The following is an 18,698-nucleotide window of genomic DNA, read 5'->3' as shown; positions in this document are numbered from 1 at the left end:
CAAGTAATTGGGAACACTTCCACAAAGAAGTCCACTCTGTAACAAGTAATAAATAGGATTGCCTCGTTCCGTGGAACAGTCATGTAAATGAGATCACTCACGGTTTGTAGCAGGTATTGCTATCTGTCAGGATGTGCCAGTCGTTCATTTGAATTTCACACTAATTGTAATAGTGAACTGCAGCTAAAAGGAATATGTACAGCGTACACACGGGTAATTATCCATTTTTACCCATGAGTTACAGCGTTTTTGTAAGCTACGCATCACTCACTAAAATCCCTGTAGGCGACAGCACTTGCATTTCTTGACTGAAGGATGGTATGATGCCAGTGGCAGCTGCGTCTGGCTGACTCCATCATGTGGCCAAATACAATATAGCACTTGTGAGACCAATTTGGCCATGCTAGATGAAGGCGATGGATTGCAATACCAGTACACAAGATTTCACAATATGACGCGCTCCTCTTTTTGCATAACTTGCTCTGATAGAATCAGGAATGACAGAACATTGAACAAAAGCTGTAGCTCCTGCAGTTAAGCCTCTTCTTGTATCTGCTTTTGCATTGTAGCAGTCAATGACACCTTCACGACACAAGCACATGAACATGCCAGAATATATTCTACCTAGGCTTTCGTGCACAATCAAGCTTGCGCTTGCAGGGAAATATTATGCAGAGAACAGGTTGTGTGTAGGTTAGAACACTACAGCTAACTGAACGAGACTTGTAGCAGAGCCCGCACAGCCCACAAATCAAGCGTGTCCTGCGCTTGCCGCACGTCTACCCTTTACACGATGGTGATGGGAACCCAATGTGTGCAACAGTGCTGTAAGCATTATTGAAGAGGTCTATTAGACTAATGTTTGTTGACCACAATAAGGCATAAAGCAGCAGAAACAGTAGATAATGGGCAATCTTGCAGAAGATTACTGACTTTATGACAAGGCTGCTCAGTAGGCAAAGCAATCTTTTCTGTGCACGAAAAAATCACAGATACAATTAATGCTTACATTTTTAACAATACATCTGTAAGTAAAATGTTTTTGACCTGCAAGGAATTCTCCAACTTTCAACAACCTTTGTTCAGATGCTGACAAAATATTATTGAGCAATATTCGTAAACCAGCATTGTTACATTTATTTGTTCACTAAAATACCTCTCATATGACATAGATAATAGCAGGGCATGTTAGTGTTATGTATTACCTAACACTTCATATTTGCAATGTGCTGCTTCACTTGCACAATGATTGCTCTAGAGATTTCAGTACATCTATGTTACTTCAACAGTTTCAATAGTTCACAGGGGTTTACAGCAAGTGCATAATTGTCAATATAGCCACATAACCATCACTTGAGTTAATTTGTAATCATGCACTCTGCAGCTCCGCATTGCAACCAAACATAATAGCTGCCATATATGAGATTTTGCTGGCCATGCACAAGCTAGTGGTGAATTGCCACAAACCTATGTGCAACAACCAATACAACAACAGTTTCTTTCATAATGATGTCGGCCACACATCTGGCCAAAGCAGCTGTGAAACAAAAGTGAAAATGAGCACAGAAGGTTCTTGCCATAAACCAAGAAAAGCTATATCAGGGAAACACATGCTCCACTGACACTATTATTATGTGTTTATTGGGGCAAGAGCCCTGTGTGGCGAAAGAGTGCAAGCACATGTTTTTTTTCAAATGATTTAATATTATGTCATCAACCAGGAAGAATCTGAGCTCCAGTGATAATTTGAAAGCATAACTTATGTTTAAATGTAGCACACAAAACTATGCAAATGTGCAATACACCCAAGACATGCGGCACCACCTATACAAATGCAAAAGAAAACCTGGAAAGCAACAAAAAAAGCAATATACATGTTTCATCACAATGGAAAGCTTTTCACACTGTTATACTGCTTTCACACATGCACTTCTAAGGACTAATAAAATCAAAGGTGACTGAAATTCACAATTCCCATTGACTTTCTCCTATTATCTTGCACAAAGAAGCCAATAGGCACATTGGCTTGGAAGGGGGTTAACAAATGAGGTATTACACAAGCATGACATTGTGGCAGTTGCTGTGATTTGGATTATGCTTCAAAATGGTACACAAGTTTATGTTTCTTCTGACAGTTCCAACTTGAGCACATCAGTGGGCAGCATTTTTCTGAAAAGCAACATCCACATACCTTGCTCTGTGTTCTTTTAAGCTGCAGAGTATTATTTTTTGTAAGTACGATCTAAATCACTGTGTGAAGTGTAGTTATCCTTCATTTTTAAGATACTTATATGTAGAACAGCATATTTTAAAAATTGCAAAGGTGAGACTGAAATAAATAAGGCTGCTTTCTTTCATAACTCTTAGGAGCGCTGTGCTACCCAAAATAATTCATCTAAAGTACACTGTGGTTTGCTACATTTCCTAAAACATCATACTATCCTAACGTTGTGCTGAAGCTGGAACTAGTTTTGTGACACTATATTATTATGGGTACTACGTGGATGAGTTGAAAGTCAACTGTTGGTGTGTGTTAAGAAGCAGGTTATGGTCAGAATAGCTTAAGCCATTCCAAGCTGTCTGTTTTGAAGTAAAGGACCATCAGACACATACTAGACACATACTACATGTTGCTATTTCATTTTACCATAAGCAATGGGGTAACAAATGTGCAGAAGCCTAGGTGCGAATGCTTCTGGACATAGTGCGAAAGTCTGACATAGCATGTAAAAGGAAATGTTACGCATTTAGGTTGTTTTTCTGTGCCCGTGTGGCACGGGTATAAGAAAGCATTGAAAGACAACTATGTAGAACCTGTCAGAAATACAATGCATTTTCAAAGATATGAAAAACATAAGATGTAACGCACCTACAAACTCAAGGTGATGGAAAGATTTAACACAGAAAGCAAAGTCACTTTTGCCTGTTCAAGCATTTTATCTATTGTTAAACAATAATTAAGATTTATTATTATGCATATGTCACACATTGTCACCCGTTCGCCATCAGGGCGAAGTCATCGACGGGGTATGCAAGCCGGTCGGTCCTTCCAAACCCAAGCGAACACAGTGAAGGGGTCCTAACAGTAACACACATGCTTATAGTATAGATCAATGATGATGAAAGAAATAGGAGTAATTAACAGTGAATGTTCGCTCCCACGTATGCGAACATTTTCATGGGTCAGCTTGAAGCAGACCTGTTGAAATCCTACCCTTTAAAACCCCACACCTATCTTCATTACATTGATGACATATATATAACATGGAAACATGGCACCAGTGCGTTAACCAACTCAATTAGCCATTTCAATCGCTTTCACCCGAGTATTAAATTTACTGCTCAGCACTCTCCTAGTCAAATCAACATAAATTAAAATTAAATTATGGGGTTTTACGTGCCAAAACCACTTTCTGATCATGAGGCATGCCGTAGTGGGGGACTCCGGAAATTTCGACCACCTGGGGTTCTTTAACGTGCATCTAAATCTAAGTACACGGGTGTTTTCGCATTTCGCCCCCATCGAAATGCGGCCGCCGTGGCCGGGATTCGATCCCGCGACCTCGTGCTCAGCAGCCTAACACCACAGCCACTGATCAACCACGGCGGGTCTCAAATCAACTTCCTCGACACGACAGTCTACACAGAATACGAAAAACTGAGAACAACACTTTACCGAAGCCTACGGGTAGCCAGCAATATTGGAGAGGTTTAGCTCGTCCGGTATTACGGTAAATGCAGGCTGTCGCGGGGCGTTGTGGTGGAGGCGTAAACGTGAGTGGCCTGCATGATGCAACCACCTGGTGGCACAGAGCTCAAACAGACAGAAACAGTTAATACTGTCTTAATCAAGTGTATTCTACTTCGCTGCTGGTGTAAATTTTCGGCACTGGCGTAATCATGTTGCTGCCAAAAATTTACACCCACAGCAAAGTAAAATACACTTGGTTACTGCAATATTAGATCTTTTTTCTGTTTGAGCTATGCGCCACCATGTGGCTGCACAAGGTCGCTTCCGTTTACGCTTCTGCCCCAACGCCCCTGTCCTCCTACGTTTACCCGAATACCAGACAAGCTAAACCTCTCTATTTAAACTACCACAATCATCACCTGCGACACTACAAGGAAGGAATTTTCGTCGGAGAACCGAAATAAATAAGAAGAATAAATAAAGGGAAAATCAGACATCTACCTGTTCGTTCGATTTTCCCTTTACTCATTACTTCTCCCCACCTTGCGAGTTTCCGAAGAACTACTACGTCGAGTAAGAAGAATCTGCAGTGAAGACCACGATTATATCCACCACATAAATGAACTTAAAACAACGCTAGCCGAAAGAAACTATCTACAAGTTTCTCTCAATAAAGCTTATGATGTTGCGTCAAGATTGGAGAGACAGTCGGAATTAGCGAAGAAAAAGCCTACGCCTGAATCTGACAGACCGCCAGCCTTTATAACAAAATATTCTAATGCACTCCCAAACACAAACAAGATTCTACGAAAATACCACCCAATATTATCAAGTAACCAGCGTCTGAGAAAAGTGTTCTTGGATGTACCAACGGTTACCTATCACTGCAACAGGAACTTTAAAGACATGATAGTGCACGCAAAAGTCAGTCAACATCCTTCCTCCGTAATATAAGCACGTTGTTGCCCCAGGTGCAAAACCTGCAGGCACTTCAAAGTGACATTAACATTAAAAGCACCACAAATAGCTATACACGCAAAGTCAAATCTAGCTTCACTTGTACTAGTTCGCATGTGATTTATATGCTTGAATGTTCCTTCTGTAAGAAACAATATATCGGTAAAATGGGACAATTAATAAACATCAGATTAAAAGAACATCGCGCGGACACAGCTAAAAAAACTTGCCAAAGCCGTTGCCAAGCATTTCAACCAACCAGGTCATAACTTTGATGAACTTACACTCTACATCTTACAGTCAAATTTCCGTTCTGAACGAGAAAGAAAATACAGAGATACCTTATCTATAAGTCCTAAGACATTGCGACCAAAAGGCATAAATGTTTCAAAGGGAGCTTTAGAATCTATTCACTAAGCTAAATTTCAAGCTACAGGCAACAACACTTAGTTTTCTTTTTTTGCTTAACTTTCTTTTTTCCCCGTTATTTTTTTCGTTTTATTTATTTATTCCATTTCAGTATTTTCTATTAATTTTTTTTTTCACGAGCACCGGTTTGTGCCGCTCCTTTTATTAGCTCTTTCAGAGACACGATAGCCCACGACAGCGAAACACGTAATATAGGGCTGCTGTGCACGCACACGCCGGCTGACATGGCCGTTGACACGTGATTGACAGACGGCCTTGTCACCGGCCTTGTGCACAGCAATTCTAGGCCCTCGCCGCTAACGCACCCACCCACCTTACGCCCTCTCCCCTTTACCACATACTCTGGCGACCCGGTCGTGGTGGCGACGAAAGCACATGTCGCCTTGAAGAAGTCCACTTGTCGAACGTTGGCTCCTGCTTTCACCTTGTTCTCGTCTTGCTCATCGTCTTGAATATCCGTCTCCCGACTTCCCCCTATTTTCCCTGGACATACACTGTTAGCATTTCATGGAAAGAGCATTCCAGAGACACCACATATATCGGGGTATTCGCCAACCCCGATATATGTGGTATATACCTTCTCAATGCACAAGCGGGGGCAGAGAATGCAGAGGGGTTCCTAGAAAAGACTCTCGGGACGCCAAGGTCGTGCAAAAATAATAATAATAATAAACAAAAATAAGTAAACTCTAAACCTGCCTTCAACTTTTTCGGCCGCTTGCCTGGGTGGCCGGCGATTAGCGTTTTGTTCGCCGGTTCCTACTTCCACGACATTTAGGCGCGACATTTCGACGACTCGAACAATGCCGCACCGTTACAGCATACAAGGATTTTTTTTCCACTGAGTAGCTTGGCAAGAGAAAAATATAAGTGCATGAGACTTGAATCTGAGCACCCTTAGAGCTTTTGCTGCAAGAACGATACATCAAAACAGCCATTACACATACGCATTATTAAATGCGGAAATTTGCACCACAAATGCATTCTAATAACAGAACCGCTAGTACTTGCACCTAGCGACCGCAGAACAGTGAATGTTTACCTCTTTAAACATAAATTCATTCAATTTAATGCTATAAAGATATTTAATATTCGCTGCGCTAGTGAATGGCTACAGCGTATATTGCTACCGAGGTCGGGGTGCCCGTCGTGCTACAATGTTGTTTCCTCTGTAGAGTGGCAAACATCACAAGGCACACGAACGTTCGCGTGGATAGGACGACAACACATGTTAACTCATATGTGCCGCCTACGTGCACCACTGCACCATTCTGGATTTGCGATTTTTCCGGCCATTGACTGCTAGCTGCCAGCGCGAGGTTGCTTCCGCATGTATGGCTTACCCCTCGCTTTAGGGCTTGTTGGCACCTGTGGACAAACCACGTTCCGATACCCTTATGGCTCAATAGAGATAGAAGTATATGTCATACCTTAATAGCTGAGAAGGTGACTTTAGGGAGGTTGTGAAGAAAGCAAACGAACCGACACAGCACCATAAGCACCATCGCTTTCGCTTTGCTGCCATAGAATAAAAAACATGTTGCTGCCATCGATGGCTATAATTTGGATTGGATTGGATCGCTGTCGAACGCTTCATCGAACAGCATGCGTTAGCAAGACAGGTGAGGCTATAGTGTACTACACGGAGGAAGGAAACTAAGGAGAGGCCCTGACGTCACTCTTTGTGAAGCAAAAGTGAAGCCGGAAGTTGGCGTTGCTCATGGCGATGCTCCGCCTTTTGTGCCACCCTCCTCTCTTGTTTACATCTTTCGCGAAACCACGCCGCGCTGCGCGTGGTGTCGCGCGCGGAGCGCGCGCGCTCGCGCAACATCCGGCAGAGCGCGGTGCAGGTAACACAGCGCAACAGGACACGGTGACTAACGCAAACCCGCCCACACAGCGCCTTTGCCACGGCACGAAACCTACCAGAGCAACACGTGTGAGCGCGCAAAAAATCAGAACAACGCCGCCATTGTGGCCCAAAAGGCGTGGCCATGCAGCAAAAAAAAAAAAGCAGCAAGAAAAATGAGAACCTATACGTCATTTCCGCCACACTTTTCTCCTAGCGCGCGGAGGGGGTAGGGCCTCTCCTTAGTTTCCTTCCTCCGTGGTGTACTAGAATTATGTCCTAGTGACAAGACCGGAAAGGGGCACGCGTGCTTCTTTCCGTCGACGCCACCAGGTGTCGCCACTACGACCTTTTCTAGCAGACCGGCTGCTCTCATATTCGCTGCTATTGAGGCGGTCCGTTTTAATAAGGGTTTTTTACGGACATGGTTCCTTCATTATAACAGAACAGGATTGTATTTAACAAAGTATTATGTAAAGGAAGATGTTGAAGGACACATCGAGACCATAGTATCGACAATGTCGTCTGCTAGCGTATTCTCGCACAGTCCGGCGCTTTCATTGCGCTCGTCGTATCACATGTGCCAGCTGGCAATTCACTGAGCTTCTTGTTGCTCATCTACTGCTCGAAAGCCAATATATCTGGGCCTGCCTTGCTTCTATGGAGCAATATTTACCACTACATTTAAATCGCGTGCTTATCGCGAATGACAGGAAAGTGCGTAGCGACTTTCTTTTTGGCATCGAACCTCCTGTGCTGCAGCAGATGCAGGGATACGCCTTCTTTTTTCAAATCATCCACTGTTTTTCACAAGCATGGCCACGTTGAACGCAACACGGCTCGGAAAACACAGGGAGCAAACAGCCGCAGAGCATGTCAATGAGACGGCTCGACGGCGCGCCAGCAGCTAGAAAAAAGCACAGCAGCGCCACCGACGGCGGCTACTGGCATTTGCTTAAGCCGGCGATTTGTCCCTCCCTCTTGCTCGCGCCACTAGGACATTATTCTAGTACACAACACACGCTTAGAAAAATTTACACCCTTTGGGGCGTATCTTGTGCCACAACAACAATCATCTGTCTTGCCCGCGTTTCCTTTCTTTAACGCTGTGAGCCCGGTACTTCCCAGTCACGAATGGCATGCGCGTTATCAGTGTGACGCAGCATTCTCGACAGGAAAGTAGCGAGCGCCGAGTTTCAAGAAAGGAAACGCAAGCAAGGCAGATGACGATTATTGTTGTGGGACAAATATACACCCCAAAGGGTGCAACCATTTTACGAATGTAGGTGAGGCAGGTGCCACGGCCGCTTTCCATTGAGCGGCCGTGGCACCTGCCTCATCATAACATTCCCGACAGGAAAGTAGCGGGCGCGGCGTTTTCAAGAAAGGAAACGCATCAAGGCTGTGGGGATGCGCGACCGTCGCGCCTCCCCTGATATCTTGTTTTCCCGCATAGCCCCCGTCTCCGTGCGGCATCGCCGCGTGGGCCGCGGCGGTCGGAGTGGTACAAGCGCGGTGCGAGAGATGGCGCGAGTGTCGCGCCGCTGCGGGTTACTTGGGCAACTTGGGTGCGGGGGAGACAAGGAGCTCTCTCCTTCCCGGCGGGTCGGCGAGCGACGACCCATGCTTCTGCGAGACCGCCTCGCGTGGCCGCCTTCGAACGCGCCACCGTTGGCGTGACCGAACACGCGAACGACCAGGAGTTGGGATCCAGCATGGGGCGAACATATTCGCTCGCTTCCGGTCGCGGTGAGTCGGACTTCTAGATTTGTCGCGCGCCCATCCGCATGTTTTGTGGATAGCAACTCGGCTAGCAGGCATTGAACTATGAAAGCTGCAATAAATGCCCTTGTGAAGTTTTGCACTACTGCGGTGTCGTTCCTTTGTCCCAAGAGCACGGAGAACCCCATTTCTCCCACAAGGCAGATAACGATTATCGTTGTGTGGCAGAAGGGGCACTCCAAGGAGTGTAAACTTTTCTTACACTGACTCTTAAAACGGTTGGACCCTTTGGGGTGTATATTTGTCCCACAACAATAATCGTCATCTGCCTTGCTTGCGTTTCCTTTCTTGAAACTTATTGTCACCACACGGCACATCGCACCGTGATAAAAGTGTCAAACTTTACTTGAATTACGGGACTTCACGTGCCAAAACCACAATCAGATTATGAGCCACGCCGTAGTGGCGGCCACATGGTACAGTCGGAGGGCCCACCGTAATGTGCAGCCTTTCCCTCGCTGAAGAAGCCGGCTCACTGCTGTTCTTACCCTGAAGCTAAACATTTCGACAGAATTGCTTGTCTGGTTGGGAAACTGATTAGGACTTTCAGACTGACTCCAACATAACTGAATTTTATTAGCCGGACGTTTCGGAGCCCATTCGGCTCCTACTTCAGGGGTTGTTCTTCGGGGGTGGCGGTGTGAGGCTTTTAAAGGATCTTTTGTAAGGAAAAGAGGGGAAAGTAAAGGAGGGGAGAGTCTTCCCACCTTCCGTACAAATTCTAGCCGTGTGCTGGAACTCGCAAGGCGGATTCACTTAGAACGAATTCTCAGGATGACACCAGTTTCGAGATAATAATTCCCGTACATTGCGGAGAAATGCATTAGCGTTCCAGTTACTTATTTTAAAAAAACATCGTTTTATTCATTGCAGCACACATTGTATGTGCGAGCGCACGAGCGCGTCTGTGTGTGTGTCCGATGAGCCGTCCTCTTTTAATAAAGCTTCTTCCCTCTTTCTTTCCCTCTTCCCCTTCCCCCAATGCCGAGTAGCTGGCTAGAGGAATATACCTCAGGCCGACCTCTCGGCATTTCGTGTCATTAAACTTCTTTCTCTCTTTTGCCGTACCACCCCTAAATCGCTCCAACATAGTTCCAACATTTGTGTAATGTTGGAAGTAAACCACTAAACATAAAGTGGGCAAAACGCGGATCGATTCTTCCTCCATGTTTGAGTATTTGACTCAGTCTTGTCGTCGCGCCTACCCCACATTCCTTCAAGCACACGTGTCTACAACCAGGCCTTCGTAGTCCAACAACGTGCAACCGGCAACGTTAAGACAGCTCGCTCAATTGTGGCTGCCGAAAGAACATGCCAGCTAGCCAGCAGGTTGGGCTATTGTGCCATTTTGCCCAAGAGAATTGCAGATAAAGTAAAGACGAAAGTTCAGCGTGCTCCATTGTGTTTTCTTTTTTTGCACACAAAAGGGGCTCTGCGTATTTTTAGCACCGAATTAATGGAAACGAGTTTGCCGGGCGGTTTCTGAACGTAGGGGAATAGGTATCACGTCGTGCGGCACACGCGGTCGAAACAAAATTGGTGTCAGCGATGCACACAACTAATTTATTTGCACGTGGTCCAGTGTTGCTTACAAAAGCACTGCGACTTCGAGCAGTCGGGCCTCGCCACCCCGCTGTTCCGCGCTACCTAACATTAGTGCCACTGCCAACCTTTCTTGAGGAAGTCACTCCACAAAATAACTTTTTTTTCTGTTTACTTAGTCTGTTGTAAATATTTCACCTTTAATCTAAACTATCTACTAACAGTTATGCCCACTCATTTATCACCACCCTTCCTCCACTGCTTACGGCTCTTCAGCAGGTGTCAGCAGACTGCGCTAGACTGTTACTGCGGTCAATAGCAATTTCTTTCCCTTTCTATCGATGTGTTTATAGGCACAAAACTACATTTACCATTTCAAGCCGAACCTCCCTTTAGCGGGCCCATAGTATAGCAGAAGTTTAAGAAAAAGCAGAGTAGGAAGAAAAAGAGACGAAACTAATTGACGATCAACGTCACTCCAGGTCCCATCCATTTCAGTTTCAACCTGTCTTTTTTATTACAAATGTTCCGCTTAGGTAGTGAGCACCACAGGCCATCTACCAAGACGGTTTTCGAAGAAACGGTGCGCATGCACATGACAGCCGCGTCAAAGCGGCAGTGACGAACCCTTTACCACAACTAAAGCCACCATCAATCAGCGGCACCGCTCATTTTACGTAGAGAAAGGTTCGACCGAGCCATTCTTGAAAGTATCAGCGGTCAGAAGGCCACCAACACCCAGCAACAAAACAACAATGGTGCCAGTCACAGCTCGTCCTGCAAAGGGGGGAGGGAGCATTTTTCTCAACTACATGCAGACAGATCACCTGTCGCAGCGTCCCAGCAGGGACAGACCGGAGCAAGCTGCGACGGCTAAGAGCAGGTTTTTTTTTTCCTTTTTCCAACCATTACCACGATGATGATTATTACTTAATGTCATCCCCTTTGAAACGGGGCGGTGAAAAAAGTCACCTAGCCTGCTTGATTTAATCAGGTTTGCTATACATGTTTTTTATCTAGCATTTTTGTATATATCTCCTTAATGTCTTATTTTTTTAAAGCAAACCTTTCTTTGCCTCTTCCTTCAACTTTCCCATTGCTGCTGCTGCTTCTGCTGGTGTCTGGCACACCGCGTCGGGGGGTGCTTCAGAGCGCGTGTACGCATGACAGGAGCGCGGCAGAGAAGAAAGGCGAGGCGAGAAACTCGTTTGGACCTTTGCGCCGCGTCGAGTGTGCACAATGCCCTCTGGGCGACGCCACTTAGCCTGTTCACAGCTGTAATTATCCATGACCAGCCACAAAAACATAGCAAAATCGCAGCGCTTATCTTTATATCAACCTGCAGTCACGAAGCAGTCGCGAAACGAGTGCATAACGGCCTTGCCACTCTTCGCTCGCAGTACCCAGACAGGGGGCGGGGGGGGGGAGGTGACGTGGGAAGGCAAGGAAACGCAACTTCTATAGACACAAAAGCAGTTGTGGGCAAACGGGACAAATTTAAGTTCAAGGCACGGTACGGTACGTTTCTGATATTTCTGAAAACTAAACGCCATGCAAATTTGTCAAGCGGACAACTTACGCAGGGCGTACAGAAGCAGAGCCGCATTACAGCGCACCGTAGGGTCTCGGCGACTCTACGGGAGCGGTCGCACGCCAAATCAACACCTCTGTGCCTCGAGCGGCCACTCGCGCGGCAATTCTGCGTGCATTTGCGGGTTGCTTTCACGCTCGGAAAAACTATTAAGTAGCACATGTTGAGCAGCAGGAGGCTGTATCGGGAGTTTTTGATGTCGCTGTCCAATTTTCTCATTGACACTTTCCATCTAACTATAATATTTGAGAAGTTGATTAATTAATTAAGGCCAAGCACGGAAAGCTGCCATCGCTTGGAGAAATATCTCGCCATCAAGTCGCTCACGGCCGACGGCCAAGAGCACGAAGTCGCCTCCTACAGCGTTCCAAACTCCGAGACGTGCAAATGCATTCTCTACATCGACAGAGTATGCCTGGGAGAAGTTATCTATGAAAAAGACATTCTACCCACGCTTCGTGAGTGCAGCACACAAATGCACTTTTTAGAAGCCAGACGAAAGGGAAAAACTTCCGACGAAGTCTCGATCGTGCCTTTTTTGGGAACGAAAGTTCCTTTTTGGGACAAATATGAAATGGCGATGCTCCGGTGCAAGCCTTTTCGACAAAGAATGGAGGGCGGCAAACGCTGTTGGAAGGTTGGACATCGACCGGACGTGTGCCCTACGCATACTGAGGATACTTGCCATAAATGCGGAACTGTGAATCCTCGGACTGATCATGTGTGCATTCCCAAGTGTGTACTATGTAGTGGAAGTCATCACATGAGACTGGATACATTCAGTGTGCACTTCGATATAAGCCCAAAATCTCACTCCCCAAGGCTGACAAGACTCCTCCTCAATCCAAGACCAAGTCTTCTCCTTCGCCCAAGAAGCAGAAACATCTCCCTAAGAAAAAACAAGACGAAGATTGGCCTCTCCTATCCGCTGCTCCAACTAACAACAAATCAAGCTTTCCTCAGGTAAGCTGGGCATCGGTAGCTTCCCACATGCCTACCTAAACCTAAGCAACCTGCAGGGGCTTAGCCAGGGGGGGGGGGGGGGGGTAGGAGGGCTTACGGGGCTTCAGCCCTGCCCCCCCCCCCCCTCGAAATTTTTTCGTGCTGTCCATGCACCGCCGACCAAAACAATCCTCGGCGCCAAAAATCATTCTAGATTTCGTCTAGAATGTATTTCTCACGCCCAACAAAATATTTCAGCACGCACATTGCGAACTCGGGCTGGATTTCGAGGCCACGCCCATGCACCGAGAGTCACATAACTCTAGGAACCCCATCCGACAACAAAGTTTCGAGGGCATTTTGATGGCGAGCGGGCTCGTCGCGGCATCTTGTTGAGGCAGCGGAATCTACGGAGTGCATGGATTTAAATCAGTGAAGCCACAGTGAAGCGTTGGAGGAAACGGCTCAAAGAAGGAAGTGATAGTTGCAAAGACGATCCAAGACCCGGTTAAAGCCATCATGCAATCACCCCCAACATAAATGCAAAGGTTGATGAGCTGATTAAAACATGATCAGAGGATATTCATCGACGAACAATTGACGTGTGAACATCAGTCACGGTTCGGTTCACAACATAATTCGTGAACATCTCGGTTATCGGCTCATGTGTGGGCAATGGTTGCCGAAGATTTTGAACTGCTGCCAGAAGACGGAGAGGTTCGGCGCTGCCTTGACTCACCTGATCCGGTATCACAATATGGGTGACGACTTCTTGGCTGCACTTGTGACCAGGGACGAATCGTACCACTACTACGAGCCTGAAACATGACGGCGACGCTCACAGTGGAAACATTCGAATCGACCACCCCCAAAGAAAGCAAAGGCCGTTATTTCCGCCGGAAAGGTGTCGACTTTTTTTAGATAGTCAGGGCCCATTATTGATGAAATTCGCTAAACCTAGAAAGACTATCTATCATTTCCGATATTGTGAAACGCCGGATCGGCTGCGTGTCGCAATCAATAACAAACGACGTAGAAAATTGACGAATGTGGGCATCTTGCTCCACGACAATGCCCGTCTCAATGTCGTTGATGTGGTTAACATAAAATTGGCAAAGTTCAAGCGGGAAACGCTGCAACATCCGCCATAGTGTCCAAACTTGTCGCCTTGCGACTTCCACATTTTGGGGCAATTGAAAAAAACAGCTCAAGGGAACTAGACTCGTGTCCGACGATGACGTAGTGAAAGAGTATGTTGCGGACTTTTTCAAGAAGCAACCCAAGGAGCTTTATGAAACGAGAATCACGCGACTCGTTAGTCAGCGGGACAAATCTCTAAATGCTCATGGAGACAACTTTTAAATAAGGTAACCCGTTGGTCATATATTCGCATTGGTTTCCTTTCATTTGACTCACCCTCGTATATTCTGCAGAACTTCTGCATTTTATATCTGCTCTCTGTTGCGACTATAATTTCGGTGCCATTACAACGCGCGACCGGTGACAACTGCTCCTGCGCAATCCATTAAAACAAATGAGAGCGCCATTAGGATTCTCCCCTGGCCTTAGCATAAGTACAAAAGCGTAAACAAGGTTCTTTACTGACAAAGTTTCATTAACATATTTGTCCTCAACTTGTTCATTTCATGGCCTTATATATATTCATATCAGTGGCATGCACTGCTTTGCTGGTTTCGAAATGATATATTTCTAAAGTTGGTGTGATATTTTATTTACTTATTAAATAGACAAAAACATCGAAGCATTGATATCACTTATTTCGGGCACAACTTTTGGGACATACCGGAATATTCTTTTATGAAAAATACATACTTTACTTGTCTTGACAGTGCGTAGCGTTTAAGAATTCGTTTGCAGCACCTTTGGCATTGAAAATGCAGTTATTATTCATGTATTTGATCCCTCGACGAATTCTATAAGGAGGAGGCCGAGCAGGTGACGGGTCGAGGGTGTATATATAGCGACGAGAACGAGAAATAAACCTGTTGTTGAAAGTAGCGCTGTGTGTGTCAGATGTGCCTTCTTTTGTCCTTGTCAAGCTTGCGCTATAACAAAATAAGATATACATACATACACATACACACACGCGCACACACGCACGCGCGCGCGCACACACATACTTAGGCGACCTTGAATCAGGGCGCGATCTCCAGGAAAGCCGTTTTTTTCGAGCAGTTGTATTAGCAATCATTTGTGCCTATTATAAAAGACCACTAAAGAGAAACGCGTAATAAATGAATTTAGTATGATTATGTACTCTTTCAAAAGGAACTCTTTGTTGGTTTTGCGGTAAAAGGTCGATTACTAAATGAGAAGATAAAGAGTAAACTTCCACTCTCCTTAATTTATTTTTTAAATTGTTTTTCGTGCCGCATTTCAGCTCCGGTATACGCGAAAGGGACATCACGGAGTTCAAAACACTTTCTAGTATTGGCCACTGTGACAAAGTAATAGTTCTCGGAACTAGTTCGGTCTTTAGCTTCTTCAGAATACAATTCCTTTCATCTTTATCGATTAAATGTGACTAGGCTCTATTGCAGACGTCGTCAGAATGCTTGACGATATGGCCTGTTTGAGAGGGAACTTCAATGCGGCGGCGTCACCCATCTTTTCGGGCTTATACGAAGCCTCCTGTCATGATAACAGTGGCGCGTTTTTTTTTTTTTTTTTTTGGGGGGGGGGGCATTGCAGAAGTGTAATGCTTTAGCACAGGTGAGCGTGATATTCTCTTCACTGTCCCTTTAAACCATGCACTGCATAACTTTTCCCGCATATGACCAAGTATAAACATGGGTCCAATTTTCCGTAAGTTTAGTCTCGAGGCGCAATTAACATATCGCTCTCCCATGGATACCGAAAAAAAATGCGTGCAAAGCTTCCATCATGCATTCGTGGGATGCAATAAGTAATTTACTGCAAAAGGCGCAAATAACCCATGCACGTAGTCTAACCAAAGGCTGAACCTTGGTCTGTAGATGATTCATAACATATATGCTCCTTATTTCCATGAAATATACAGGGTCTTCAAAATTGAGCTTTATGGCTTTCTTAAAATTAGGCTCTGGCACGAACGCGAAGACCACCTGCGCAAATAAGTTATGTGGCCAGTGGTAGACAAAGTGAGATAATTATCGCTTTCAACAGTCCAATTAACTAAAATTGAATTAACTTTTTGTTGACTGCAGTAAGTGGATATGTATGTATTGAAAAATTACAGGCAGTCGTGTTTCTACGCAGTATCAGTTGGAAGAATTCTTCTAGCGTGTCTGTGCTCCGAGATATCAGATTCCAAATTGCAATTGTCGTTCGCATGATTACGCATGCAAGTGAGTTAGGATCGGCGCAAAGCTCCTCCCTGATGTGACGCGGCTGTTGCCTGCGGCGTCTGCTCTGACAACATGGCGGAAGCACAGGCAAATATGATAACTGTCCCACTTCCCGTCTCGGCTGGCGAAAAAAAAAAAGTAGAAGAACCCGCAACCGATATCGCAACACGCGACCTCGCAGCCTGTAACCATGGCGGCAGCTGCATGCCGAGAAGTCGGAGGGCAGTGCGCATGCGCAATGGTGACTCGACGAGCGGACATGCTCTTTGTCTTGGCTAAGCAAATAAAGCGACTGCTGATTTCCAAATAAGTTTTATCGAAATCAAGAGCGACAACTGCACGGATCACCGCGCTATCATATCTTGATTTTGCCAGCCGAAACGTTTTATGCACTGAAGCTCAAAAGTAACTGGAGCAAGTAGTGTGCATATTTTCGCAACGTTTAGGTTATTCTTTCTTCGTATTCGCTTTATTCATAGTGTGTCAAGCCCTGCAAAACGCGTCTTTTTTTTTTTCAATACACCAGGGCCATGCAGCAAAGCCTTCTTACACCAAGCTCTGTAAGCGATTTGTGAAACAAAGAAACCCCATGACATTGAAACATTGGTGCCGTTTTGTTGAATAAAAGAAAAAAGCTCTACAAGCTGAGCAAAAAGAAATTCCGGTAAATTTGATACAATTTGTTGTTTTCTTTTTGCTTAAGGGAAAATGTTATTAAAAAAACAACTCATACTTCGTAGAAAACATGTTCGTGTAACCACTCGCTTTAGTACGAAGTAGCACAGTTAGCAACGGGAAGGGCCATATATGGTACCCATGATCATATATAGCTTCTGAACTTCGTAACTTTCCGTCCTCCCTCTCTCACACAAAATTCCTAGAATCTGGAGCTGCGATTATTCAGCTGCTGGAATGCGAATGATGGTTGTTTTTAGCGCATGGACTTTAACTTATGTTTTTTTTTTTAATGCGAGTGTAATTAAATGCCTCAGGGCATACAGGGGTATGGGATGGTGGTGAATAAGGATGATTAAACGAATGAAAAAAGATTTGCTGATCTAATGTAGTCCAAGAGGGATCGATAATGTGGTCCCTGCGTCCAAGCAGTGTAATCGCTTAGATTATGCGGCGAGAGTCCCGCTGCTGCGAGGTGCCGGAGCCTCGTCGGTTTCAGTGCAGGGCAAACCCACAGCAGGTGGTGGATGTCGGCTTCAGCATTTCGCGACTTGCAGAGTGGACACTCAGGACGAGGATATAACGGGCGAAAGTGCGGCCACTTCCTAGTCACGGCAGGAGTGAGGGCAACTCCAACCCGGATCCTCCGAAGCGCAACCTCCTCTGCACGGGTAAGACCGCGGGGGAGGTCTACCGCACACGGAGGTATGAGAGCACGTGTGCGGCGCCGGAGGTGCTCCTTTCTTGATAAAAGGAGGGTGGCATCGTCTAGGTGAAAGAGTTGAGGCAGTGACGATGGAGAGGTCGCTAGACGGGTCGCAGAATCCGCATGGTTAGCCTATGGTTATGCTATACGTGTGCCTTGTGTACTTATGCAAATTGCTTATCAATGACATAAACCATAAGTTATGCTGGATTACTAAACTTCTTTATTCATCATTGTTGGGCAGATTGTCTTGCGATTTCTGTACAGCCATAAACACAGCTCTCTGTATCGGTAGTATCACTCTCTTCTCCTTGCATGTTGAATGCGCGCGCCTATTCTCTGGCAAGTGGTTATGTAGTCGGCCTCCGCGATAAACACGCGTTAAGGGCGAACGTCAAACGATGACGCATAGCGCGCGGCAGTGGCCACCTGCGCTGCGCCTGACGTCACGCGCGGCAGCGGCGAAAAGTCAGGCGACGGAGCCGGCGGCGGCCACCTGGGCCGACTGAGCTAATTCCGACATACGCCGCCTCGCGCAAAGCGCGGTGTTGACAAGCGTTGTGAAGCTTTTCGCTTCAAAAATTACTGGCTCTGCCAAATCGAGAGCACACGTAGGCATAAAATGGTAACCGGAAAAGCAGATTGGCTGGAACTGACAGCCACAATATTAAAATGGGTGTAGTGCAATGCTCGCAACGGCACACCACATCGCATCACGCCATACTGTGCACTGGTCCACAGGGATGCTGCCCAGCTAAGACAAGAAAAGCGGCTGACGACAGGCAGCGAAATACGCCAGGGAGACTGAGCGCACTGCCCAGCGAGAAGAAAGCGCCTGAAGGAGGCGCGAGCAAAGTCTAAGCAAATCTCTCTTCTTTCTCCGTGATCTCGGCGCAAGAGGTCACGTGTTGGGCCGCCACTGAGCTGGCTTGAAGGAGCGTTCACTTGCTAAGGCAGCCAGCCTGAGCAGGCGATAGTAATTTGCGATAGCAAATCAGTAGATAGCTGTACGAAGTAAGGATAGTAGTTTTAAACATTAGCTTACTAACTAAATTAACAATGATAGAATATGTAAGCGTGACTCGATGAGGACGTAGAAAGAAACATGCACAGAGAAAGCGCTGTCTTTGTGTGTCTGCTTCTTTGGACGTCCTTGTTCAGTCACGCATACACATTCGATCATGGTC

The 18,698-nt window shown here is 45.9% G+C and overlaps 1 protein-coding gene across 11 annotated transcripts in view; it reads right to left on the bottom strand.

Moving 5' to 3' along the window:
- LOC135909243 (zinc finger protein 774-like) overlaps positions 1-18,698 on the bottom strand; it is a 59,912-nt gene that overhangs the window by 24,760 nt on the left and 16,454 nt on the right. For 2 of the 11 annotated variants that reach the window (XM_070538963.1, XM_070538966.1), the window contains exons 1-2: positions 6,508-6,669; positions 6,421-6,445 (exon numbers count right to left, since the gene is read on the bottom strand). The exons of 4 other annotated variants lie outside the window; for them this stretch is intronic. In XM_070538963.1, coding sequence (XP_070395064.1) covers positions 6,421-6,445; positions 6,508-6,627 — 145 coding nt within the window. In that variant the 5' untranslated portion in view covers positions 6,628-6,669. Of the gene's footprint in view, positions 1-6,420; positions 6,446-6,507; positions 6,671-18,698 lie in introns of those variants that run through there. 5 more of the 11 variants (XM_070538968.1, XM_070538970.1, XM_065441104.1 and 2 more) reach the window with 4 other exon arrangements.

Source organism: Dermacentor albipictus, chromosome 5 (assembly GCF_038994185.2).
Source record: "Dermacentor albipictus isolate Rhodes 1998 colony chromosome 5, USDA_Dalb.pri_finalv2, whole genome shotgun sequence".
Lineage (NCBI taxonomy): Eukaryota > Metazoa > Arthropoda > Arachnida > Ixodida > Ixodidae > Dermacentor > Dermacentor albipictus.
This window is presented reverse-complemented; position numbering and strand designations above follow the sequence as displayed.